Source organism: Ammospiza nelsoni, chromosome 2 (genome assembly GCF_027579445.1).
Source record: "Ammospiza nelsoni isolate bAmmNel1 chromosome 2, bAmmNel1.pri, whole genome shotgun sequence".
NCBI lineage: Eukaryota > Metazoa > Chordata > Aves > Passeriformes > Passerellidae > Ammospiza > Ammospiza nelsoni.
The window spans coordinates 104050318-104072853 of record NC_080634.1 but is presented as its reverse complement, the minus strand read 5'-3'; the positions used below and the strand labels follow the sequence as shown (position 1 = coordinate 104072853).

The 22536-nt window shown below is 37.6% G+C and overlaps 1 protein-coding gene across 3 annotated transcripts in view; it reads left to right on the top strand.

The window, feature by feature from the left end:
- Positions 1-22536, top strand: part of ADGRG2 (adhesion G protein-coupled receptor G2) — a 58815-nt gene that overhangs the window by 20424 nt on the left and 15855 nt on the right. For 2 of the 3 annotated variants that reach the window (XM_059466552.1, XM_059466550.1), the window contains exons 4-15: positions 9150-9188; positions 10554-10586; positions 12096-12128; positions 12955-12999; positions 14928-14975; positions 15528-15595; positions 17163-17236; positions 18059-18098; positions 18220-18254; positions 19588-19670; positions 20313-20373; positions 20859-21547. In XM_059466552.1, coding sequence (XP_059322535.1) covers positions 9150-9188; positions 10554-10586; positions 12096-12128; positions 12955-12999; positions 14928-14975; positions 15528-15595; positions 17163-17236; positions 18059-18098; positions 18220-18254; positions 19588-19670; positions 20313-20373; positions 20859-21547 — 1248 coding nt within the window. The remainder of the gene's footprint in view (positions 1-9149; positions 9189-10553; positions 10587-12095; positions 12129-12954; positions 13000-14927; positions 14976-15527; positions 15596-17162; positions 17237-18058; positions 18099-18219; positions 18255-19587; positions 19671-20312; positions 20374-20858; positions 21548-22536) is intronic. The other variant, XM_059466551.1, reaches the window with a different exon arrangement.

Sequence of the window (22536 nt, the reverse complement as noted above, 5' to 3'; positions counted from 1 at the left end):
TTTCTTTCAGTAAGTTCCTCCCAACACCTGTGTAAAAATTACTTGATTTGAGAAACTTCTCTGTTTTGTGTTAAAGCAGAAGGACTTTGAGTAGTAAGTCTGCACAAGGATCTAATTTTACATCTGCAAGGAACGTAAGTGCCAAAGGGCTAAAGTTTAGGAAAGTCCTCTGTAGGCACAAAAGGTCAAAAGGAAGTGGTGCATTACAGTCATAATTGTGCTGCAGGACAAGTTTCACAGATTCTTTTTGTGACCTGGTTGGCATTTTGTGCCTACATAAAACAATTATTTGTAAAATGTTCTGTCAAAGGCTACTGTAATTTCCGTGATTTCTTCTTTGCTTAACCACTCAAAGCCTTTGTGCAGTGTAAGCCATTGTCTAATTGGTGTCACATCAGCAGTGACCCATTCCATTAATAAGTCTAGATTTACTTAGCATCAATTTTCTTGTCTTTGTTTTTGTTGACTCTTCTGATTCTTTTACTTTAGGTTTTATAATTTATTTGAGTGAAAGTTTTCAAATTACCAAAAATTTATTAATTTTTTTTAACCATTTGAGGTCTAATAAAGATCAAAATCCTGATTGTGGTAATAAGATTCATACACATGCTTAGCATTTAAAAGTATGCTTAACTTTAACCAAGTAGCTGACTGCCCAGAAGTGGCTGGGATTACCTTTGCGGTAGCTACATATTTTATGCATCTGAAGATTTGCAAGAAAGGACAAATCTGACTGCTTCCCACTTTGTGATGAGGCTGATCACATTTTTTGGACTAATGGTTCTCAATAGTGAACTTTTTTATCTGAGTTCAAGATGAGACTCTGGCTCCTTCCAGTGACAGATTCTTCTGGCTCTCTGCTTGGTGTGGCCACTGCACGCTGAGCAGGTGTAAGTGCTGCAGGCAGGGCCAGAGAGGGAAGGAGGTCATGCACTTGGTGTGTCACTGGCCTTCCATATACATTCTTCATGTTCCTTTGATAATTCCCCTCTTGCTAAGAGTCAGAAGTACCATAACAGTTGTGATACTGAGAGAACAGTGCAGGTTGAATGTCCCTCACTTTACAGATCACCTCCTGGTATTTAAAAATGCCTAAATGAAGAAAGATGTGCTTACCATTCCATATTCTAACCTTGGAAAATTTCATCTTGTTCCTTGATGAATGATTCCTCTGTAGCTACATACTTTATTGTGGACAATATGAATGATATCACTCTGTATAATCCAAGAAAAAAGTCTATTAAGTAATCTAAAGTTTGGGGTAATTTAAGAGAACAAACACACAAGAAAATAAATGAGTTTCAAGTGCTAAATCCTTGAAAATAAACTCTAATCACCTGTAAATACCAGCTCTTCTGTTTTCATTTTTACATATGGTATTTTTAAGTTGCCTTTAATAATAACTTGACAGTGAAATGCACTGTTTAAACATTAATCATTTCAGTTATACATTAAACAGTAACTTTCTTAGTCCAAATACAAATATTCAAACTGTTACGCTGTGCATTTATGCAAGGAGCACAGGTATGATGGGCTATCTTTACCAAATTTCAATGAATAAACAAAATAGATGATCTGGGACATAGCTGTAAATAGCATCACTGCTGTCTCATTGTGATATTGGTGCTGTAACTTTTAGCCTGTTGCTTTTGGTTGCTTTTTATCCTAATTAAAATTCAGTGGGTATATTGTGGCATTTTTGATTTCTCTAAACTGTCCAAACTTCAAGATTAAGATGTTGCCTTCTCTTTTTCACATACTCTTTTGACTTTCAATATTGCTGAGCCTGCTACTGGTGTTGCTGGAGGGGGTTTCCACACTTCTGGGTACAGAGCAATTTAATGCTGATGGCAGAAATGGGAAGTGACCAGTGCCCTGCCCACTGTGACTATTTTGCTTCTGCATTCTTAAGGAAAAGAAAAACTTCAGTTTGGGCTTTTGTTCTAGTTTGCAGATGTGGAAGGTAGGTGTTAGGCTCATGTAATCCCATTTAAAGATTTCCCAACTGTGTGCCGATCTGATGACAGGATCACCTTTCCTGGAAGGGAGGGTGGAGTGTCAGCACTACACCCTTAGGGAAGAAGTGGAAATGCAGCTGTCCCTCATCCACTCATCCAGTCTGCATCCCAGTCTGTTGGCTACCAAACCTTGGGCTGTATTATCATGTTTACTGAGTGGATCATGAAAGCAGAAGATGAAAAAGCAAATTATTTGCCCCAATGCCATTTTTCCCCCTAGAACTGTAAGGACAGAATATTAAAGAAACCTAGAAGCTCTTGAAGGAAATGTGATGGGAAAAAATACCTAACTCTGGAGTGCCTTTTTGATGAGTCATGTGCCACTTTTCTTTGTACATATTAACATAATGCATGTTTGACCTTCCCTTTCTTTGCTCTCATTCCCTCCTCCTCTTGTGATACCAAACAAAGTGATTTTTTGGAAATCAGCCTTCCAGAGAAGTGGTAAATTGATTCACCTCAGTATCTGATGTACTGCTTTTCACAAACAGATAAAAGCTTTATTTATAACCTAATTTCTTACAAGCAGTGAAACATCAAAGCTGAGTTAAAAATATTGAGTCTAAATTTTCTATTAAGGATACTAAAATGAACTGGCCCAAGTGACTGAGCCTGATGTGAACAAGTTCTGGCATTTGTTTCTGTCTAGTGGCCAGTGGTAATTTGTCCTTTCTTCCATGGTGCCACCACAGGGGATCAGAGCAGATACAAGGTGTCATGAAGGACACCAAAACATAAAACTAAGATTGCACTTAAGTTTTATCCTATGAACTTATATCTGATGTGCCTCAAAATCTACCTTACATAGAAAGTCAAGATAGGCTAATGTTTCCAGTGCAGCTAACTAACAACTGTAAACTTGTGGAGGATTTTTGTGTTATTGTTATTAATGCCTTGTGTGACAGAATGGTTCATTTGGCAGAACATTTATTCGGCTGAAAGACTTGTCAAATGTTAAAAGAACCCAATCTCTTCATGGAAAATATGGATTTAATTTGAATAGGAGAATTGAATGTCATATTTTCAGCGCCTGTTTCTGCAAATAATTGGGTTTTAGAACAGCATCCTTTTGAAATTTTGCTGTTTAAGCTACCCAGTTTTGTTCATGAGCAAGTCTTGTAAAATGCATTAGTGCTGGGCATCTTCATTTCTCTGAATGCAAACAGTGCAGTGGTTGCTGCACAGTCCTGGTAACTGCTGTAAAAACAGGTTAACTGGTGCCTGTAAAAATGTCTAGCAGAGGATCTGTATAGACTTAGAAATTGCAATGTGGAACTGACATTTTAAGTCTTAAATGCTTGTAACTACATAACCCAGAAAGTGATACTAGATATCTATATAGATATTTGGAACTAAAAGATTGGCTTTGGCCTCTCTGGTGGGAATTCTTCATGCAAATCAATTCTGCTGACTGACTCAGTTGAATTTTTGGTGAAAAAACTTTCAGCACTGTAAGTGTGCTGTAATTTGTTATTTAGAAAATCTGACATTTATAAATTTCCTTGTATTTTTATTTTTATGTGTAAGTCAAAACTGATTCTAGGAGCAATATACAGTCATGGTTGTCTCATGTCATTCTGTGGTGACAGCCAAGTACTGTGGCTTCAGGAGACCAAATTACATAGCCACCAAGGTGTCCCTTGGGATTCTTCTATTTGCTGTTATCTGTTTGTGAGAGGTGAACATAGTCAAGACTACCTGCACTTTGAACAAAGAGGCCAGGGTACTAATACAAACTGTTTTCATCTCTGGCATGCTTTTCAATTAATATAAGTAAAATTTTAGTCACTCTCCTCAAGGCCCTACACATATAAGTCCGGGAATGTATGTTTCTCTGCCAGGAATGCTGTTGTGCCACTATGGATTGGCAGGGCTGTTGCTGCTCCTTAGTGTTCAGTGCCTGTTTGGTGTCTGGAGCTGCCCCTGCATTCTCTCCCATGTTTCCTGAGGCAGAGGCCAGCTGGCACAGCCTTCACTCTGCCCCTCCTCACCTGTCGCACAGGCTGGGCAGGGGGAGACTGGAGTTCACTAAATTTCAAACCCTTTCTCCTCCAAAGAAAGCCCAGTAGTTGCTTGCCCAGTCTCAGGCTTGCTCAAAGGATGCTTTCTGCAAAGATTTAAAGGAGATAATGAAGTGTTAGGTGAAACAGCATTAGTCAGCAGCAGCACTGTTCCCCTGAGACAGGCGGACAGGAAACTGCTGCCAGTACTGTCGTTCTTGCACCAAATTGTTATCAGCAGCCAGGTTCCAGCTGCTTCTCACTTCTCCACCCTGGAAAAACTGAACTGCTTCTCACAGACTGGCTTGCCCAAAGACAGGTGAATCAGAAATGGTGTTGCATTTCCAAAAAATTTAAGAAAGGGTATACTGCTCATAAGTTAGATTGAAGGTAGATTGAAGAAAAGGACCTTTTTTAATCATCACACGTGGAGATATAACACTGTACACCTTTCATGCTTTAAGGGCTGTGTCCTGTGCCTGAGCTACTGAACAAATGATACACTTTGAGTCACAGTGCTTTTGCTGTAAGCACCAGAACCATCTGTCCCATCTTGATCACTGTGTTACAGAGCCTCCTTCTGCCTTTCTTTCCCTTTCACTGAATTCATTTTTCAATGAATTCTGCTTTGCTTGGTGAAACAGCTTCAGCAGGACATGTGGAGACCATTCCATCCTAAAAGATCCAGTAGCCTGAGAATTAAAAGCTGTCATGCTAATGAATGCTGTAAGCACAAGGTTATTTTTTCAGACAGGGCCAGGTACTGATCTCTCTCAGAGCTACATCAGCTTGCACACCTAACCTTAAGTACTGCTAGTAGGTTTGGTCTCCTGCCAGTCTGGAGCTGCTGAAGTTACGCTGCTTCCCACTGTCAGATGAAGTCACTGGGAAATGAAGGTTGCCACAATTTTTGCAGCTGTGGTGAGAGCTGCTAAACCAGTGGAACATACCTGTGGAACACAGATGGGATTCCCAGGTCATGGCTTAGCTTGCTATTTGTGTCAGAACAGTACAAAGTGATATGGAGACAGTAAAGGACTTGCTGCTTTTGTTTCTAATGATGCATGTTAGTAACAGAATCGGTGCTTATCTCATTTAATCAAGTTGCCTTTTCCCTCAAAAAGAAACCAAACATTCCCTGTGGGGGCCTATTCTATCTACCTTGCAACAAAAGCAAGGAGTAACACTCTCTTTTTAATTACTGTTTGAATCTTTAGGAGTGTTTCCTAATAGGGAAAAGGTAGCTAAGTATTATTACAATGTGTAATCCTTTGTTTTGGAACAGGATATGTTAGTTATATTGATTTGGTGATCCTAAACTAACAGTGTTGCAAATAAAATCCATAAAGCAAATAAATGGAAGTTTCATATATATAAGGATTTTCATGCTCTTATCAATAGTAAACAACCTAAGGGCAATAAATTTTCTGTTAGCTTGTAACTAACACATCTTGAGTTACTTTACTTTCATTTTTACATGCCAACTTTAGCGATATTTTGGATTGAACTCTAATCCTTCTCTATTCACTTTTTTTTTTCTTGTTCTTAACAAAGGAGGAGGGTTAACAAATAAATTTATATATGTCTTTCCTCCTTCCTCCTTTCTGTATGCTAAGGTGATTCTGATTAAAGACTTGGTTAAAGAACTTAAAGCTGGACCTTGATAAGTCCATACTCAAGCCTTGACAAGTCTCATACTCATGGATAATTTCTGGCAGCTGTAGGCATATCACTGTTGTGCTGTGAGAGAAGTCATGGTTAGACTGGTGTCCATAAAAAAGTGCCTCTCAGATGATGCATGCCATCATCAGTTGCTGCATTTGCCAGCTCCATATTCATGGCTTGTGTTTAGCTTGTTTTACTCCCTGTGCTGCTAGATGTGCTATTAAAAAAAGCATTTGGCATTTTTACAGTTCACTGTCATTTTACTAACTTGCAAAACCAAATTGTTAATGAACAATTTTTGTACCTAGCTCAGGGTACTACTTATATTCTCAAAAATTCACAAGGTGGTTGAAGGGATATGGAAGATGCAAAAGACACCTTGTATACAGCAGGACTGTCTCCACAAGAGTTTGTGAGAAATCTTAAAGTTAGATTCCTTGTACAGATTTTATTTTTTAAATTGATAGAAGAAGCAGTGTGGTGGTGTTTGCTCTGAGGCTGCATATTCAGGTGGGCTGCTTTTGAGAATTTAATTTCCTTCAGAGCTTTTTTTGGAGATAAGGGCTTTTGCACTGATTAAGACAGGACTCATAACAGGTACTTTTGGAGATAGAATTTACTTGCAGTGGTAGGAAAATCAGATTGCCCACCTGTGGAAGGATACTTCCTTCTCTAACCAGAAGTTCAGTCAATTATCTTTATTCATACCATTCTACCTGAAAAAGTTATTTGCTATTTGAACAATACTGAATAGTTTTATCTGACCACTGGTTCAGTTCTGCATATTAAACTTGGTATTGTCTTGGTGTTGTGTTAGGGGTCTTCCCCAAGCCTACAGTAGGTGCTAAGAAAATAATTTTATAGAATCTCTAATTTGCAATTACTTTACAATGTTAAAGTAACAGCACTTGTACATAAGAGCTCTAGAACACTTACCTTACAGGAATATGTGAATATGTTTTTTGTCTGGACTTACTATATAGTGAGAAGTCCTAATTTTCTGAAAAAGTACTATAAAATTAGGGTTATATCTAGATTTTCATGAGCTATCAAGTTTACACAGTTCTAGTTGTGAAAAAGAGCAATTTTACTTCTCTGTAGGTAGAATCCTAGTTGTCTCAAAAGAGATGTTTGATGTAACTTTGTTTTATCTTTACTGAAGGAGTTTAAATTCAGTAGATTGATGTGTATAAAGGTGTGAATTTTTACTTACACTTTAACCTAATCAGTATGTATTAATTTACTAAGAATTTTGCTTCTCTGTCTCTTTCTTCTACATAGGAAAATTTCTACTCAGGATGTAAATTAACTAAAACTAAGTTTCATAGAAAACTCCTAAAAAACTGTAGTGCAATTAATTCAATTTCCATGTATTCATCCTGCCATGTTTTTTAGAGTTGCTGCTTTTAGCTTCATGCTTGTATGACATTCAACAAAAATGAACTGACTTTTTTCATCTTGTCAAGCTCTCACGTTGTCTCTGACTTCAGGTCATTGGTCCCAGTATCCCAGCATTGGGGTAGCCAGACAGCAACCTGCTTACCTGGCTGCAGCTGTCTGCTTTGTGCATCTCACACCTTGCTCAGGAATAGGGACTGGTTAATTTTCTGTCTCATTTATGATTTCTGTCATTTGCTTCTCCTGTTCTTATGAACAGGCTGCCTCTTCTGAGTTGTCTTCCTACATCACCTCCAGAGGATCTTCTTCCTCCTTCCCTAACAGGATCATCCTCCACTTCCATAGCTCCCCCTTGACTGTTATGGTTAGGGCTGTATCTCTGATTCTGCTGCAGCATCCATTTGTTTTTCCTTACATCCAGAGATCCTATTGCCCCTTCCAGAGTGTGGGACACAGGCCTGGTATGTGTATGCCAGGACCCAACACGGTGCCAAAAGTCCCTGTCTTTGGTGTAAGCAAGACATCCCTCCTGCAAGTGGTCTGCCTTCTCACCAGGATTCCTTGGCTGTTTGGGTGCAACAGCCAAATGCCATCAGAGGTGAATACTGCTGTAGCACCTGCCCAAATTGTCCTGCATACCTTGCTGCCTAGGAATTTGTTCTCTTGGGGCACTTTCTCCAAGTGATTTGTTACTGGAGGTCCCACAGAGATTTCAGCTTGCATGACTAGATTCAGAGTTTGAGGATGGTTGTGTTGACTGCAGGTGCAAGTGCACCAGCACTGACCACTGATGGAAGAAGGAAGGTGTCAGTATCTGAGGGCATTAGCAGTGGTGGAGGTAATCTACAGCAACATGGACAGCAGGGATGACTCCAAGGATCTGGGGAGTGCCAGTTGCACGTGGGCTGTGTGGCACAGTTTAGTGCCCACCAGTGTGATGGGCAGTGATGGACTGGCCAGATATCAAGGCATTACCTGTGGAGAAACTGTCCACCTACTCCTGCAATTTGGAGAGAATCTCTCCCTTCTTCTGCTACCCTTGGGCTTGAATCCTGACTGTGCTTAGTGTCCCACCAGGTTCAGTGACTTGAGAGGAGCTTTTCTTCCTCCTTGCCCAGACAGGGTCTCACCTATTAAAGGTGCTGAAATAGGTAACAGTGCTTTAAGTATAGGTGATGCTGTGTTAGCACTTCTTTTTCAAGGCCCACAATGGTGTTTTGAGCAGTGACAGGCTGCAGGGAACATTTGGAGCTGTCTGCCACTTTTCCTCCACCACAGGAAGCACATAGCACTTGCTTTGGTGGCAGGTTCCCTGCAGTGGTGTGGCTTAATTGATCTGCTGGGCCTCCTCACTTATAGCCCAGCCACCACCTTTATTCCAGGGAGGCTTTAGTCATTTTGCTCACTTGATGACATCATGTTTCACATTCATAAGTGTCATGGCCTCAACTGTCACATCCACCCCCTTGGATCAAACAAGAGTTGATGGATCAAGAACCCATCTGTGTGTTGCATCTCTCCCTGGGTGTCCCTGGGGACATGTTTGGTGGGCCCATTGAGCTGGAAATAGCCCACCTTTTCATCCCAGCCCACATCCACCTGAGCTGCTTCCTTTCTGGCAGCCTGATCTTTCACTGTGTAGACGCTCTTTGGTGGTGCAACTTTGGACATATGAGTATTTATATATGATGTGCATGCACATCATGATGTCACGTTACATTTTTAGCTGATGATCTTTTAGTCCTCTTCATCTTCACTCAAGCAAATGTGCTCAATAGGCCTCTGAAAACACTGGCAATGGAAGTGGCAAAGCTTATGGCCTAATCTGTGTCTTCCATAAGTATAAAAAGTTGAGCTGAGGAAAAAACTGAACTCAAAAGTGTTCAACTTCCAGCTTTCAAAAAGTCTTGACACATAACTCTCAATGGATGCAAAGTAGTTTTGCAAACCATTTTGAAGTGAGGTGAATACCACATCTAAAATGGTTGTGTTTTAAAAAGTTTGTGTATGCATGTGTACAAATACATACAAAATCTTCTGTTCCTAAAAAATTCTTCTTATTTTGCAGTTGAAACTACTGCTACACTGCCTAGCAGAAGAATGACAGGTATGTTGGGGTTCTGCAGGATTTTGCCCCATTGTTCTTCTGTTTTAGAAAGTGTAGAGTACAATTGCTGCTGCTGATACTTTTTAATTCTTGGAAATCGTTAAGCATATGCAAACATTAGCAAATTAATATTCCATATCATCCTTGTGTCTTCTTAGCTAATTTTGTGTTGCGAATAGCATCAGTAATTTTCCAGAGAAAATGAAAATGAAGTCACTGAGATGATTCTGATTCTCCCTTCATTACAGAAATTGTATTCACATTTATCCTTTGGAAAGAAGCTATTACCAGTTTTCAGTAAGGCAAGCAAAATAGTTTTACTGGAGCAATGAATTCACGAATGTTTAGCATTTCAGAAAATCCTTGTTTACTATTTTTAATTTTAAAAAATCTAGTTTTCTTCAGGGACTTTTGGTATCTCTTATTTAAGTCTTCTGCAGCAGTAGGAAAAGCTTTACAGTAAAATTTGTTTATTGTAAGTAACATATAAGAAGACTTTTGGCCTTTGAGAGATGTTGAAACACCTTAAATATATTTTTAAATAGTGCTTCATGTTTACATCCAGCTGTTCTTTAGATTATATTTCTGTGATAACTGTGACCTGTAACTTGACTTGTCTCTGACAGTATCAAAAACCACCCAGTGACTAAAAAGGACAACTTTAAAGTTGCTATGTGAACAAGATATCAAATTTCCTAATTTCTTTTTGATCAAAATACTGACTGTAACAATATAAAAATCTGATAGCTAGTGTTTGCTATATAAATATTTGGCTGGTTCCTGTTCAAATCAGAGAGTCAAACTTGAAATTAATTAGTTGGTTTTTTTTTTTAATCACTGCTTTTTGCAGGATAGAAAAGAGAATCCATATGAATGGGATAAATTTTAAGTGGCAAGTCTAATTGTTATTATTAAAAAGTCTGAGAATAGTTCTTCATACCCAGCTAGAGCCGTCTTGCTGTGTATGTTTGATTCCCATTCCCAGAATTAGCAAAACACTCAGGATAAGCCTGTGGCTTTCAGGCTAGTGTGGCACATATCTTGGGTCTTTAACATGATACAGTTGTGGTTTTGCAACATTATACAATTTAAACTGTCCAGTATTTCTAAAAAAAAAAATTAAAAATGTCCTGCATCGAATTCTGTTTGAGTGCATAAAATTGTGACTTTTTTTTTACCGGAGATTGTTTCATCTGCCTTTTTTGACAACCTGGAAGTGTTGTTCTGAAAGAGCAGGTGTTGCCCTCTTCTGGTGAATGCAGTAAACTTTTGATAATATAAGAAAAGCCTGCTGAGGATGATAATGTATGTGTCTGAAACTTCATAATGGTCTTTTTTTTTTTTAATCTGATCTAAAATTCACAGATTCTGAAGAATCAGCTACAACGACAATTTTTGGTAAGAAAATCAGGACTTTACTGATTTTTCCAATTTTTGTTATATCCTCTTGGGTAAATGAAATCTGCTTTTATTTGAGGTAGCGCAGAAAGGTTGTGATGAAATAGAGTTCCAAAATTAAAATATTTTCATTTTAAATTACTTGTTTCATTCTACATTGTAATGAAGGTAGGATCAAACAGTGAAGAGTTTGCAGAGATGGCAGAGGAGGAACACTGCAGTGAGAGCTCCTTTACATCTCCTCTCACCCTAGCAGGTGGCATTTCATGCAGTGCATTACACTACACACACACCAGAGGCTCTAACAACTTCTGGAACCAGAGGTGATAAGGATCATCTATGAAAGCATTTTAAAAAATTAAGAATGAGACACACAGAAATAACCTGTGTGAAAGCCAGTTCCTTTCTTGCTTAATGTATACTGACATAGAGTTAGTGCTCTGGATAAAAGAAATAATACAGATGCAAACAGAGTGAGTGCTCTGGATAAAAGAAATAATACAGATGCAAACACACATAATCTTGTTATTTTACAGATACAGTCTCTCTTTGGGAATGATTTGTCTTTAACAACTGCATCACATTCAATATTTGTGTGGTATACACTAGGTCGAGTAATACAGGTGAAACCAGCACTTAGTTTTCATTCTGCTCATATTTTGACTACTTGTTAGTTGCCTCAGAAAATTTCTTCTTTTGTTGTGGATCTCCTCTGGTCCATTTAAAAAAATCATTAAGTTGTCATATTGAAGTGATATAAAGTGGTCTTCTAACCACTTTGTATTCCTGTGCTGACACCTAAAATATTCTGACTAAGCACAGCCCTTTAAATTTTCATCTATTGTTGTTATTTGATTTTTTTTTTTCTCCTTTTGATGCAGCTGAAAAGAGCTTTGCATCATTACTTTATTTATCTATGGTTATTGACAAAACCAGGTTTTTGGAGACACTGTTTGCCAAACCCAGTGAGTCATCTCTGCTTATGAATGTTGTGAGTTAATCAGGAAAAGGTACTTGAGGTTAAGCAGTTATTGCAGTTGGATATGCAGAAATTCATCTGCATCTTCTGAAAGAATGAAACCAGTAAAAGGAACTTATCTGAGGAAAATTTTATTCCCAGCTGGCTGTATTCAGATACCCAGATTATTTGAATGAACATGAACATTGTTTCAATTATTAGTATTGAAATAATGTGAACACTCCTAACAAGCTTTGCAATTGTTCTTAAGATGAAATTTAGATAAATAATATTCAGTTTCTGTTCAAATCTTGCAGACTTGATCTTTTTTCTCCAATATTCATAGAAGTAGAATACTTTCTTAGTACAATTTTTTGCTTCTTTTTTCCCCTAGAATTCTCTATTGTTACTTTTATCATCTATCCTATTAATTCTTCAGACAAGATATTATTAATATTTCTCTTGTTTAGGCTTTGCTGGATTTAGGCTTTTGGGCTTTTCTTGTTTTATTTTTTTAATAGATTTTACTGTTCTGAATTCTTCTATTTCAGATATGTCTTCAGAGGAGACTACACAAAGTACAGGTGAGAATTTGCATGAAGAGAGTAAGGTTTCAAGGCAGGTGTTAGTTGCATTCATGTTTGTTGCTTTTTTGTTGTTATTTTTTTAGTAACTAGGATTTGTTTATTCCAAATTATTTTCTTTCATGTTTTTAAAATTTGTATTTATCTGCAATTTCTATTTTAAGTCTGCATGATTACAGCTGAGGTGCATTTAACTGAGTTGTAAACCTTTCTTTTTCATTCAAAATATTGTATTGCTTACCAAAACCCAAACAGGGCAGATCATTCCTTGAAGACACTTACATATGTACTTGCAAGGAGTTGTCAAATAGGATCAGAACAGACTAGATCAGAAGAACTCATTACCCCTTCCTTTCCTGATTTTCCCATTTGAAACGAGGAGTAGTTTCATTCCATATCAGTATGAGTTCCTCCATGCCTTTATAGCACCTGGGCATCCTGCTGTTCTTCATTGTTCATTGAAAAACACATTTTTAGAACAGGATTCCTCCTATGCTGAAGTGCCCATGTAGAATAGGATAAATAGGAATCACTTTAAAAGCACGACTTTCTCCTCTGACCAACTGGGTGCCAGGAGTCACAGGCTCAGATGGGGATACAAACACTTAATTGGATGGGTCTTACTCCACTTGCTGCTTTTGCATTTCCCTCACTGAAAGTAACTTCATTTTCTTAAATAATGTCAGGTGTTTACACCTTTCCTGGAAAGACAGAGTCTGAAATAGAAATAAGAATTTGTTTTTGTGATATGTGTATTTGTATTGCATGGGTTTTTTCAAAATTAAAATGTGAAAAATCTTGACTTTTTTTTTTTTTTTGGTAACAGAAGCCCTTACAACAACAGATTATTACTACTCCACCATCACACCAGGTAGGGTTCATCTGTCACCACTGATCCACTGATAACATTTTTGTGCATCTCGATCTCAAATTTTAAGTGTGTGTGAATTCAGGAAGTTTGCTCCCAAATGTTTTTAGTATGCTTTTTACTTGGTATTGTGGTTTGTCATGTTAACAGTCTGCCTTAGCTCACATTAATGTCTGGTTGAAGGCAGTGTTTGTCTAAAGGGCTGCATGTAGAAGAGTTTGGTTATTTTGTAAGTCAGAGCAGTAGTTTACCACAAAAATGTAAGAACCACAATCTCAGGGACCATGCTTGCTTAAAAAAAATCTTCATACCTTTAGGAGATTGAAGCAATCTGAATACAGTCATTGTATTTGACCTCAGGGCAGGCCCAGTAGGACTAGGAATAGACTGAATTGTATTTTTTAATTATCCACATAGAAGCTCAGTAGCCCCATTACAGTGGATTTGCCCTGAGTAAGTGCAAGGGGAAGAAGAACTGCCTTGGAGCCTTAATGGCAAGGATAGTTTGACTGTGTGAACACGACCTGCAGAAACATTGCAGCTGTGTTATCTGATGCTTTCAGGGGACTGGAAGCCCTAGTGATCTTTGATCAGTATTTTATCCTCCACACTGCTAATCTATTTTTTTGCATTTTGGTGGCATGCAGAGATCTTAAGACTGGGGGTCACACAAATGGGTACTTTGCATGGAAAAAGGAGCTGATGTCAATAATTTGTGGCATTTTCAGATTTTGTGTTGGGTTTTTATAAGGTGTTATCTATGTAGTAAATAATTTTGACAATTTTTTATATTGACATTTGATTATTGTTTATCAGTTCTTTATGAGCACTTTACTTTTTAAGGATTGTTTAAAAAAGGCAGTATACAAGTTTTGTAACTATTTCACTGCCAACAAAAGGCAAGGCAAATTTAGGATCATAGAATTGTTAAGGTTGGAAAATACCTCTAAGATAATCAAGTCCAACCATTAAATTTATTTGATTCTAAACTGCTATCTGAATTTTTTTCCCCTAACAATTTGAATATTGCCACCAGCTTACAGTCTGTAACCTCTGGTGGCTGATTTATTGATAGTGATAAAATTAATAAAGCAGCAAACTTTTATAGTCACATGTTTGCACCACAGGGAAGGTGAAAAAAATTCCCTTCTCATTTGGTACTAACTAATGATAACAGCAGAAAAAATAGAATTTTGTTTTTTCTGTTAATGGAGGCCAATCCATCTGCTTAAGTGAGGGAAGTTCTTTTAATGAACAAGTGTAGGAGTTTTGTCTTGGATGCAAATATCTTTCCAGTGCTTTATTTTGAAATTACAACAGAGTGGTCTGTTTACAGTACCCTAATTTAGGAACAGTGTTATTTCTCAGCAGTGTAGGTTGTATTAAAAATATGGAAAATATGGAGCACCCAAAAGCTTGCTGTAACTACATGAAGGCATGTTCTGCTAGATAAGAGTGTACATGGTTGCTGTCATCATAGCTTGAATTCCATCAGGTAGAACAGTTTTAGCTTTGTGCTATCATATGGAGCCATTGTAGGGGCCTCAGAAGAAGATAATAGGCTGCCTAGTGATTGAATTATGTGATAATTAAAGAGCCTATTAATTTTATGCTGGTTTTCATTTCTATTTAAATTTTTTTTAAAAAATTGTGACCCCTTGCATATAAGTCTTCTGTCAAAACTGTTGCAGAAAATTATTCACCATTAATTAATCAAAGGCAGCATATTTCTGAATACTAAGACTTGGAAAATGTCATGGTAAGTGCTTAGAGAGTTGAAGCCTAGAAAATATGTCAAGTACTTCCAGAAGATAAATTTCAAACACTGGAATGATTGTAAATACTTATATTGAATTATGTTGTGTGATTATATTTAGGTTGAAGTTTTTTAATCAGTAGTTGTTTGGTTTTTTCCCCCAACAAATCTATAGCAGGAGAAACCATTGTATGCAACATAACACGTGCCTGTAACTATTCAGGTTAGTGGTTTTCTTTTCCCTTTTTTTACATAAAATATTATCCAGCTATTTTATACACTGAGTAATGAAGCAGTGTTTACTTGCCATGTAAAAGCTAGTTCTGTAATAAATTTCCTTGTAAATTTAAAGAGATTTTATATTAATTCAAAAAATATTAAAGGTGGGGAGGTTAAGAAGTGTTTAGACTCTTGTACTCTTGATTTTTGGTTTCTCATCAATAGCACACCATTGCACATAAGAATTGTGAAAAAAACCCCAAGAAACAAGTAAGCTAAGGAGTTCTATTTATAGTAATACGAAGTGCAGTTTTTCTGTTTTGGGAAAAGATTACCTGGAAGGAATATATGGAAAATAATGAAGCTGTTGGACTAGTTCATTTGTTGAAATAGGTGAAAAGATGGAAGAAAAATTGCAAAAGTAGATAAGCTAGTGCAAGTGTTCTTATTTCCCTTGTATCAAAACACAAGACAGTAAATTTTGCAATTCTCAAAAAAATTTTACATTGTGTGTTTTAACATCGATTTTCCCTAACTTTTTTACTTTTGGTTTTAGTTTTCTATGTGGGCAAGGTGAAACTTCGGGCAAGTGAAGAAAGTAATGCATCACTAAATGTAGAAATAGTAAGTATTCTTTCTTCTAAAACTTTATGGTAAGGAAGGTTGAAGTGAATTTCTTTGTCTACACTTTAAATAAGTAGATTCTTGCTGTGTTTGCAGTACAAGATACTATTTGCAGTGAATGGAACAGCTCTGTTTTAAATAGCTGCTTTGCGGCTGAATTTTAAAAATCCAGCTAAGTAACCTTCCTACAGTAAGGACCTATATTCTCTACATAGCCACTGAGAGGAGGGGGAAGCCCTGGGTAATCTCAAGAATTTACATTTAGACACACAAGATCTTCCTCTGGAGATGACTTTAGGCACTTGCATTTGGAAGATGAGCATCACTACATGGCAACTATTTGGGTACAATTAAAGTTGGATTGTATCCTTGAATAATTCATACTGAGATTTTCATATGGCTGTGGCTTTTTGTGTACTTTTTCAATTATGCTTTTGCATGATCATTCTGGTTTTTGGCTTGTGGTTACTGAGTTATTAATTTTGCAGTAGGCTTATGTGACATGAGTGTGTCCATTTATACAACACAAGAGAGGTTGTGTCATGCATGGCAAGGACCATATAGATGACCCAGTAAAGGTAATAATATGAGGATGAGAATTTTTAGTTGTTACAGATGGAAACTGAGGGGAGGAAAAACGAAGGACCTTGTATCTTTATCCTACACTTCCCTGTCGGCCCTCAGCCTGAGATTTCACATGCCAGTCCCTGAAAGCATGAGAACAGTCAGCAGTGTTAGCACAGAGAAGAGCTGCTGCACATGGGGTATCAGGTTTGGGCAGGGATATGCCCCTGGCCAAAGCCACCTCCACATTCTGTTGTGTTTCAGTGGTGATAATGCCTACTGAAACTGTCCTGGCATGGTAACATTACACCTGCAGCTTCTGGTAAAACTGGTTTCCATCTCTTGAAACTCTTGCTTTTTAGAAGAATATTTCTTAGGGGAAGTCAATGCCATGTATGTTAGATGATGTTTTTCCTCATGGCCCTTTCTGTTTGCACAAAATGTAAAAATAACCAGTAATGCTTAATCCCTTTAAGAATACAAAGAATACATCTATAGAAAGAAAGGGCTCTTAGGTAAACCTCACTGTATCCCCAGACCCCAATGCTAGGTCATACTTGTTTAGCTCAGTTTTATCATGTCTTTCACTACAGTTCTTGACTTCTCACTGCCAGTATTCTGTCATCTGTTATTTATGTCATTTATGAAGCTTGCCCCGTTGTTGCACTTAGAGTTAGAAAATCCATTCAGTGTCTGGAGTAAGCTGTCTTTGTTGCAAACTAAGCCAAACTCCTCTTTCTCCGGCATAAGACATGAGGAGTTTACTGTCCTTTTGCCCCTATCTTTCACAAAGATTTTGGGGTGTGATCTATACTAGATCAACAATTCCTTCAATAAATTGTGACAACAATGTCGTGGTAAATACTTGTTGCAGTGTATTCATGAGAAAACATGCTTCTTATCTTTGTAATTTCAGCCTATGAAAATGTGTGAAATGAACAATTTTCTTTTAAGGCTAAAAATTACTGGTTGTACTTAGCTGTGGGATCTTTTTTCCTAACAGATTAATAACATAACCACCCACAATCAAGTAAAAAAATTCATTGAAATTCCAGCACATACCCCACAAGAACTGAGGTGAGTAATTCTGAATAAGAATTGAAATCTTTATTATATTTGAAAAAGATGAAGTGAGACCTTCCATGTGTTGAGTGGACTTAGTGTTATTCCTGCACATTAAAAATTTCAAAATTTCTAAGTGCTTGCTCTTTAACATAAAGTTCATACTGGTTAGAATACTCTTAATTAGTTTATGTACCACTGGAGTTTCTTTTAAAAACTGGTGCACCAAATGTTTGTTATAATTTAAGAATTCAGTTTATCTGGTAGGAAATGATGAAGAGAACTTTCCTAGCTGCACGTTCTTTAATAAATATTCTTGAAGTCATATCTATGGGGTTTTTTTTGTTTCATTTTTTCTTTCCCAGTCTTTTTAAGGAGAGGTTTGAATGAGTGAATATTTCCTAAACTTACCCTGAAAACCAAAAGATGTGGTTGGCCAAGAAATTTTGTTTATAGAAGAAATCTGTATTTCTTACTCATTCTGTTTCTGTGGTTTTGAGTATAAATTTAGAATTGTATTCCAAGTAATGCTTGGCAAAAGGGAGCATTAAGATTTATCTTCTGCTCTTATTCTGTAAATAACCTTTACAATGGGTTGATGTTCAAATGTGATGACAGAGGTTTAAATTTGGTTTGTGTAGTGACTAATAAAAGTCAGCTCTTAAAATGTTTAATGCTGGAGGTTTTACAGTAGTACAACTGGCCTGACTTTAAAAAATCATTGATTAACTGGAAAAATGTTTTTTTCTCTGTAATTGTTTTTTAAATTAAATTGTTGTAATTGTTTTTAGAAACATAACTAAAAATCCTCCCTAACAGTAATATTTTATTTTAAAGCATTTCAGAGTTCAACAAAACCTTGCGAGCAGTAAGTGAGGTAAGATTATTGATTGTTGTTACTCTCTGGAAAACTTTTTTCCAACTTACTTCTGATAAAGCGTCAGTCCTGATTTCTCCTTATAAACCTTTTTTTTTTCTGTTTTCATTTGTCATTACAGTCCTCTGTTATGGAATGCAGTGCAGAAAACCAGAGGTTTGTTTTTAAATTTTTAAAGAAAAAATATTTAAAAGCTCATATATCGTCTTGTGATATGTGAAGTATGCATGGCTCTTTAGCAGAAGAAAACGACAAACTCTCTAGGAAGTTCAGAAGTTCAAGAAACAGGCTGGAGAAATATGTATAGGTTAACAAAGAAATTCTCATTTCTGATTATTGTCCTGGCATTAGTGATTTTGAAAAAGCCTTTTAGAATTTGCTGATTTCATTTAACCCAAATGTGTTGCTTCTCATTAGTCTTCTGCTGAAGCTCAGGCTTCCCTGCCATATTTCTTCTGCACCTTGATATTACCTGAGTCATGTAACTGGGAGCACCAGGATTCCAGAACCTGTGAATGCACTGCAATCTTTATGAGGGATTTACTTGAGGCATCCCAAGTTGCTGCTCTTCAGCTTGGGGAACCAGCCATCCTTGGGGTAGGGGGAGCCTGAGGAAGTAAACAGTTCAGAGTCTGGAAACCATGGATGATCAGAATGGCAAAGCTGCTCCAGAGAGGTGATCCTAGAAACCCTTAAAAGTAGATGATATCTCAGTTTAATCGCTACTCACCATTAGATCATTCTTTAAAATTATCAGCTTGGAAATGCTGTATTCTAAAACAAAATGAAACTTGATTTCCCCAAATACTTGAATCTGGACTTTATTTTCCTGGATTAGGATGAAAGAAACGTCCAAAACCCTCAAATAAAATAGAAAGTAGTCAGATCACCCCTTCATGTCATATACTGGCAGTTGCTAGAGTAATCATTTAATTCTTAAGAGCTGGAAAGAAACCTTTTCATTCATCTCTATGTTTGCATTTGCTGAATATAAAAGATTTCCTGGAAGTTCCCTAGTTTAGGCAGGGCTTCAAGTCCTCGAACTGCAGTTGTAAGGATGGAGTTACATACTGGAATGGGTCACTGAAGTTCTCTCTAAAGTCAAGAGAGAATGCTGGCTTCCTCTGGTGGTGGAGGTTTCATGAACACTGGCATATTTACACTAACAGCAGAGATTACATTGTTATCCTTACAAAATTATCAACTCTTTAATGACCAACATTGATCAGGAAGGACTCCATTTAAGAATTGACACAGTAGAGAGAAGGAACAATAAGTGCCACAAACTGATTATTGTGCTTTTAATCAGCCTGGCATAGTGGTTTATGTGCCTGAAAAATGTGCCCAAATCTGACAGAGCCTAGGAATAATGTGCTTTCACACTTAGCATTTGTACTAATATGCTTTAATTTAGCATTTGGTGTTACTTCTGTTAGAAAGATGAGGCAACTCTGCTTCTTGAGTCTTAGGCTTTTTTCTTCTCTTTTAGTTCACATTGCAATTTCATAATGAAGCTGGCTGAGAGAGAGAATATAAGCAGTTTAACACAAAAGGCAAAAATAAGTCAACTTGGTAAGTTGTGCTTTAAACACAGTCTCATCACAATTTTATGTAAAGATGTGGTCTTCAAGTAACTAAAAAGACAAAATAGTTACCATTGGATCAAAATATTTTTGGTTTTGAGCAATATAATTGCTTAAAAATGGAGCCTTCTGATTTTTGGGGGTGTATGAGATAGAAATAACTTATTAAAATATTCTAGTATAAAATTGCCAGCTACTTTAATAGAGCATACTTTGAAAGGATTAGGTGTAAATTAAGATGAGAACATAAATGTCTTGCTGAAATAACAATCTCAATTGAAAGGGTTGCTAAGTAGCCAACCTTTCTTAGGGATATTGTGACAGGATGGAGTATTGGCTCATACCATTTGTCTCTGTTTCAAAAGCTGTTTTGTTGCATTTTGGTTTGTTTAAAATTTAAAAAAAAAGAGAAATCTGAACTTGTCAGACATTGAACAAAAATCTGGTGGTATGGCAATATTCTGACTGGTCAAGAGTTCTGTTGTTTTGCAAAACTAGTTTGAGAACAAACTTCAAAATAAATTATGCAGTACATACTATTGTTTAAAGTCATTATACACATGGTTAAATATTCTACTTAATGGTATTAGCAGTTTTTATGCTTAAGGATAATGCTTCTTTGTCATCTCAGATCAGTGCTGCTGTTCATCACTGAAGTACTGTTCCTTGACTGCTGAAGAATTACGAATGTAGTAAGTATAAATACAAAATTTGATTTGCTAATTTCCTAAATTTCCTAATACATGGCTAGAGTCAACTTCCATGCTTCAGTGTAATAGTCAGAAAGGACTCCACAAGAAAAAACTGACAGGCATTTTCCAGTGTAGCTCCTTCCTCTTTCCAGCCTCCTTCCCTTCCCTCCCTTCTTATCCCTTTTTTTATTTTTTTCTGTGATGCATCTAGCTTTTGTGTTCAACAACAGCTCACCCTCAGAGCAGGCAGCAAAGGCAGTAGTAGTATTTGTTTATAGACTTGCTAGTTAACAACTACAGCAATAGAGAATGTAAGAACCTTCTAAGTATTAGAGCATGAAACATCCAATCTGATTGATTTTAAAATATACATTATTATTAGTACATCCATACAATTTTTATATATATTACTCTAACTTGTTTTCTTTAAAATAGAAAAAATGTTAACCTTAACCTGGATTTTTGTACCTTTTTTTCTTTTACAGTACTATACAAGTGCCACCTCATTTTATATGGGTTCCTTCCCCTCATTCTCCTTCTCTCCCTAAAAAGACTTTCCTCAAATCTAATTCTTTTATTCCCCCCACTATGCTTTCTGCTAAACAAAGCTCCACACTTAGACCACTGATCCCACCATACACAGAAATTTATTTTTCTGGAACTCTTTCCACATCTCCCCTTACAAGCCCTCTCTCTGAAAACTCTATGCCTTCCACCAGTGTTACCACTACACGCTCCTCTTCCGAGTCTCTTGCTCAACCTACCATGCCAACTTTTTCTTCCATAACTTCCAACAAATCCATCACTGTTCCCATACCTGCAACAAAATCTGTCACTAATACTGCTTTCTCAATTAAATCTGATGCCTCACACCTAAACAAGACTGTTACAATACTTTCTCCTTCTGTAGGTTACACTAAACATCCTTCTCTTTCTTCTTCTAAGCCTCACAAACTTGCAATTTTAAATCGCCCCTTTGAGGCTATCACCGATTCTGTTGCACAAATTCCACCTGCTTCAAACCAACCTATATCTGCTCACAGAAATGTCAGTACAGTACCTATTGTTCCCCTTACTCCTTTCACAATATCTTTGACCCCTACTGCTAGTCCTGTCAACCGTTCTGTCTCAGCTTCTCGTCCTCATTCTACTGCTGATGGCCATGGGAACCCAGGTAAATATGAAAAGTAAATAATTATTTTTGTTTGAATGCCATATACTGGATTTGCTTTTAAACTTCATTAAACAATGTTATATATATGAGAGGTGTCCTTATAATTATTGTGAATTACTTTGGATGGGAGTGTTGATCTGCTGGAAGGTAAGAAGGCTCTACAGAGGGATCTGGACAGGCTGGATTGATGGGCTGAGGCCAACTGTATGAAAGGCTCAACAAGGCCAAATTCTGGGTCCTACACTTGGGTCACAGCAACCCTGGGGAAGAGTCCAGGCTTGGGGAGTAGTGTCTGAAAGCTGCCCCAAGGAAAAGGACCCGGTAGTGCTGGCTGACAGTGGCTGAGCATGAGCCAGGTGTGCCTAGGAGGCCAAGAATGCCAGTGGCATCCTGGCCTGTGTCCGCAATAGTGTGGCCAGCAGGACCAGAGCAGTGTTTGTCCTCTGTAGTCAGCGCTGGTGAGGCCACCCCTCACACCTCGTGTCCATTTCTGGACCCCTCACTACAAGAAGGACATTGAGGTGCTGGAGCGAGTCCAGAGAAGGGCAAGGGAGCAGGGAAAGGGCCTGGAGGAGTCTCAGGATTGGCCTTATTGTACAACTCCCTGAAAGGAGATTGCAGCCAGGTGGGAGTCAGCCTCTTCCCCCAGGCAACCAGTGTCAATGGCCACAAGCTGTGCCAGGGAGGTTGTTGGACATCAGGAAGAATTTCTTCTCTGGAAGGGTTGTTAAGTATTGGAATGGGCTGCCCAGGGATGTGGTGGAGTCACCATCACTGGAGATGTTCAAGAAACAACTGGAATGGCACTCAGTGCTGTGATCTAGTTTACAAGGTGGTGTTTAGTCAAAGGCTGGACTTGATCTTAGAGATCTTTTTCAACCTAAATGGTTCTGTCGTTCTGTTCTGTGTGAAAACCCTGAGACAACTTTCACTTGATGTATTTTAAAATAAATTCTGATGCCTTTGGACATGGTGAGTGATAGCTCACC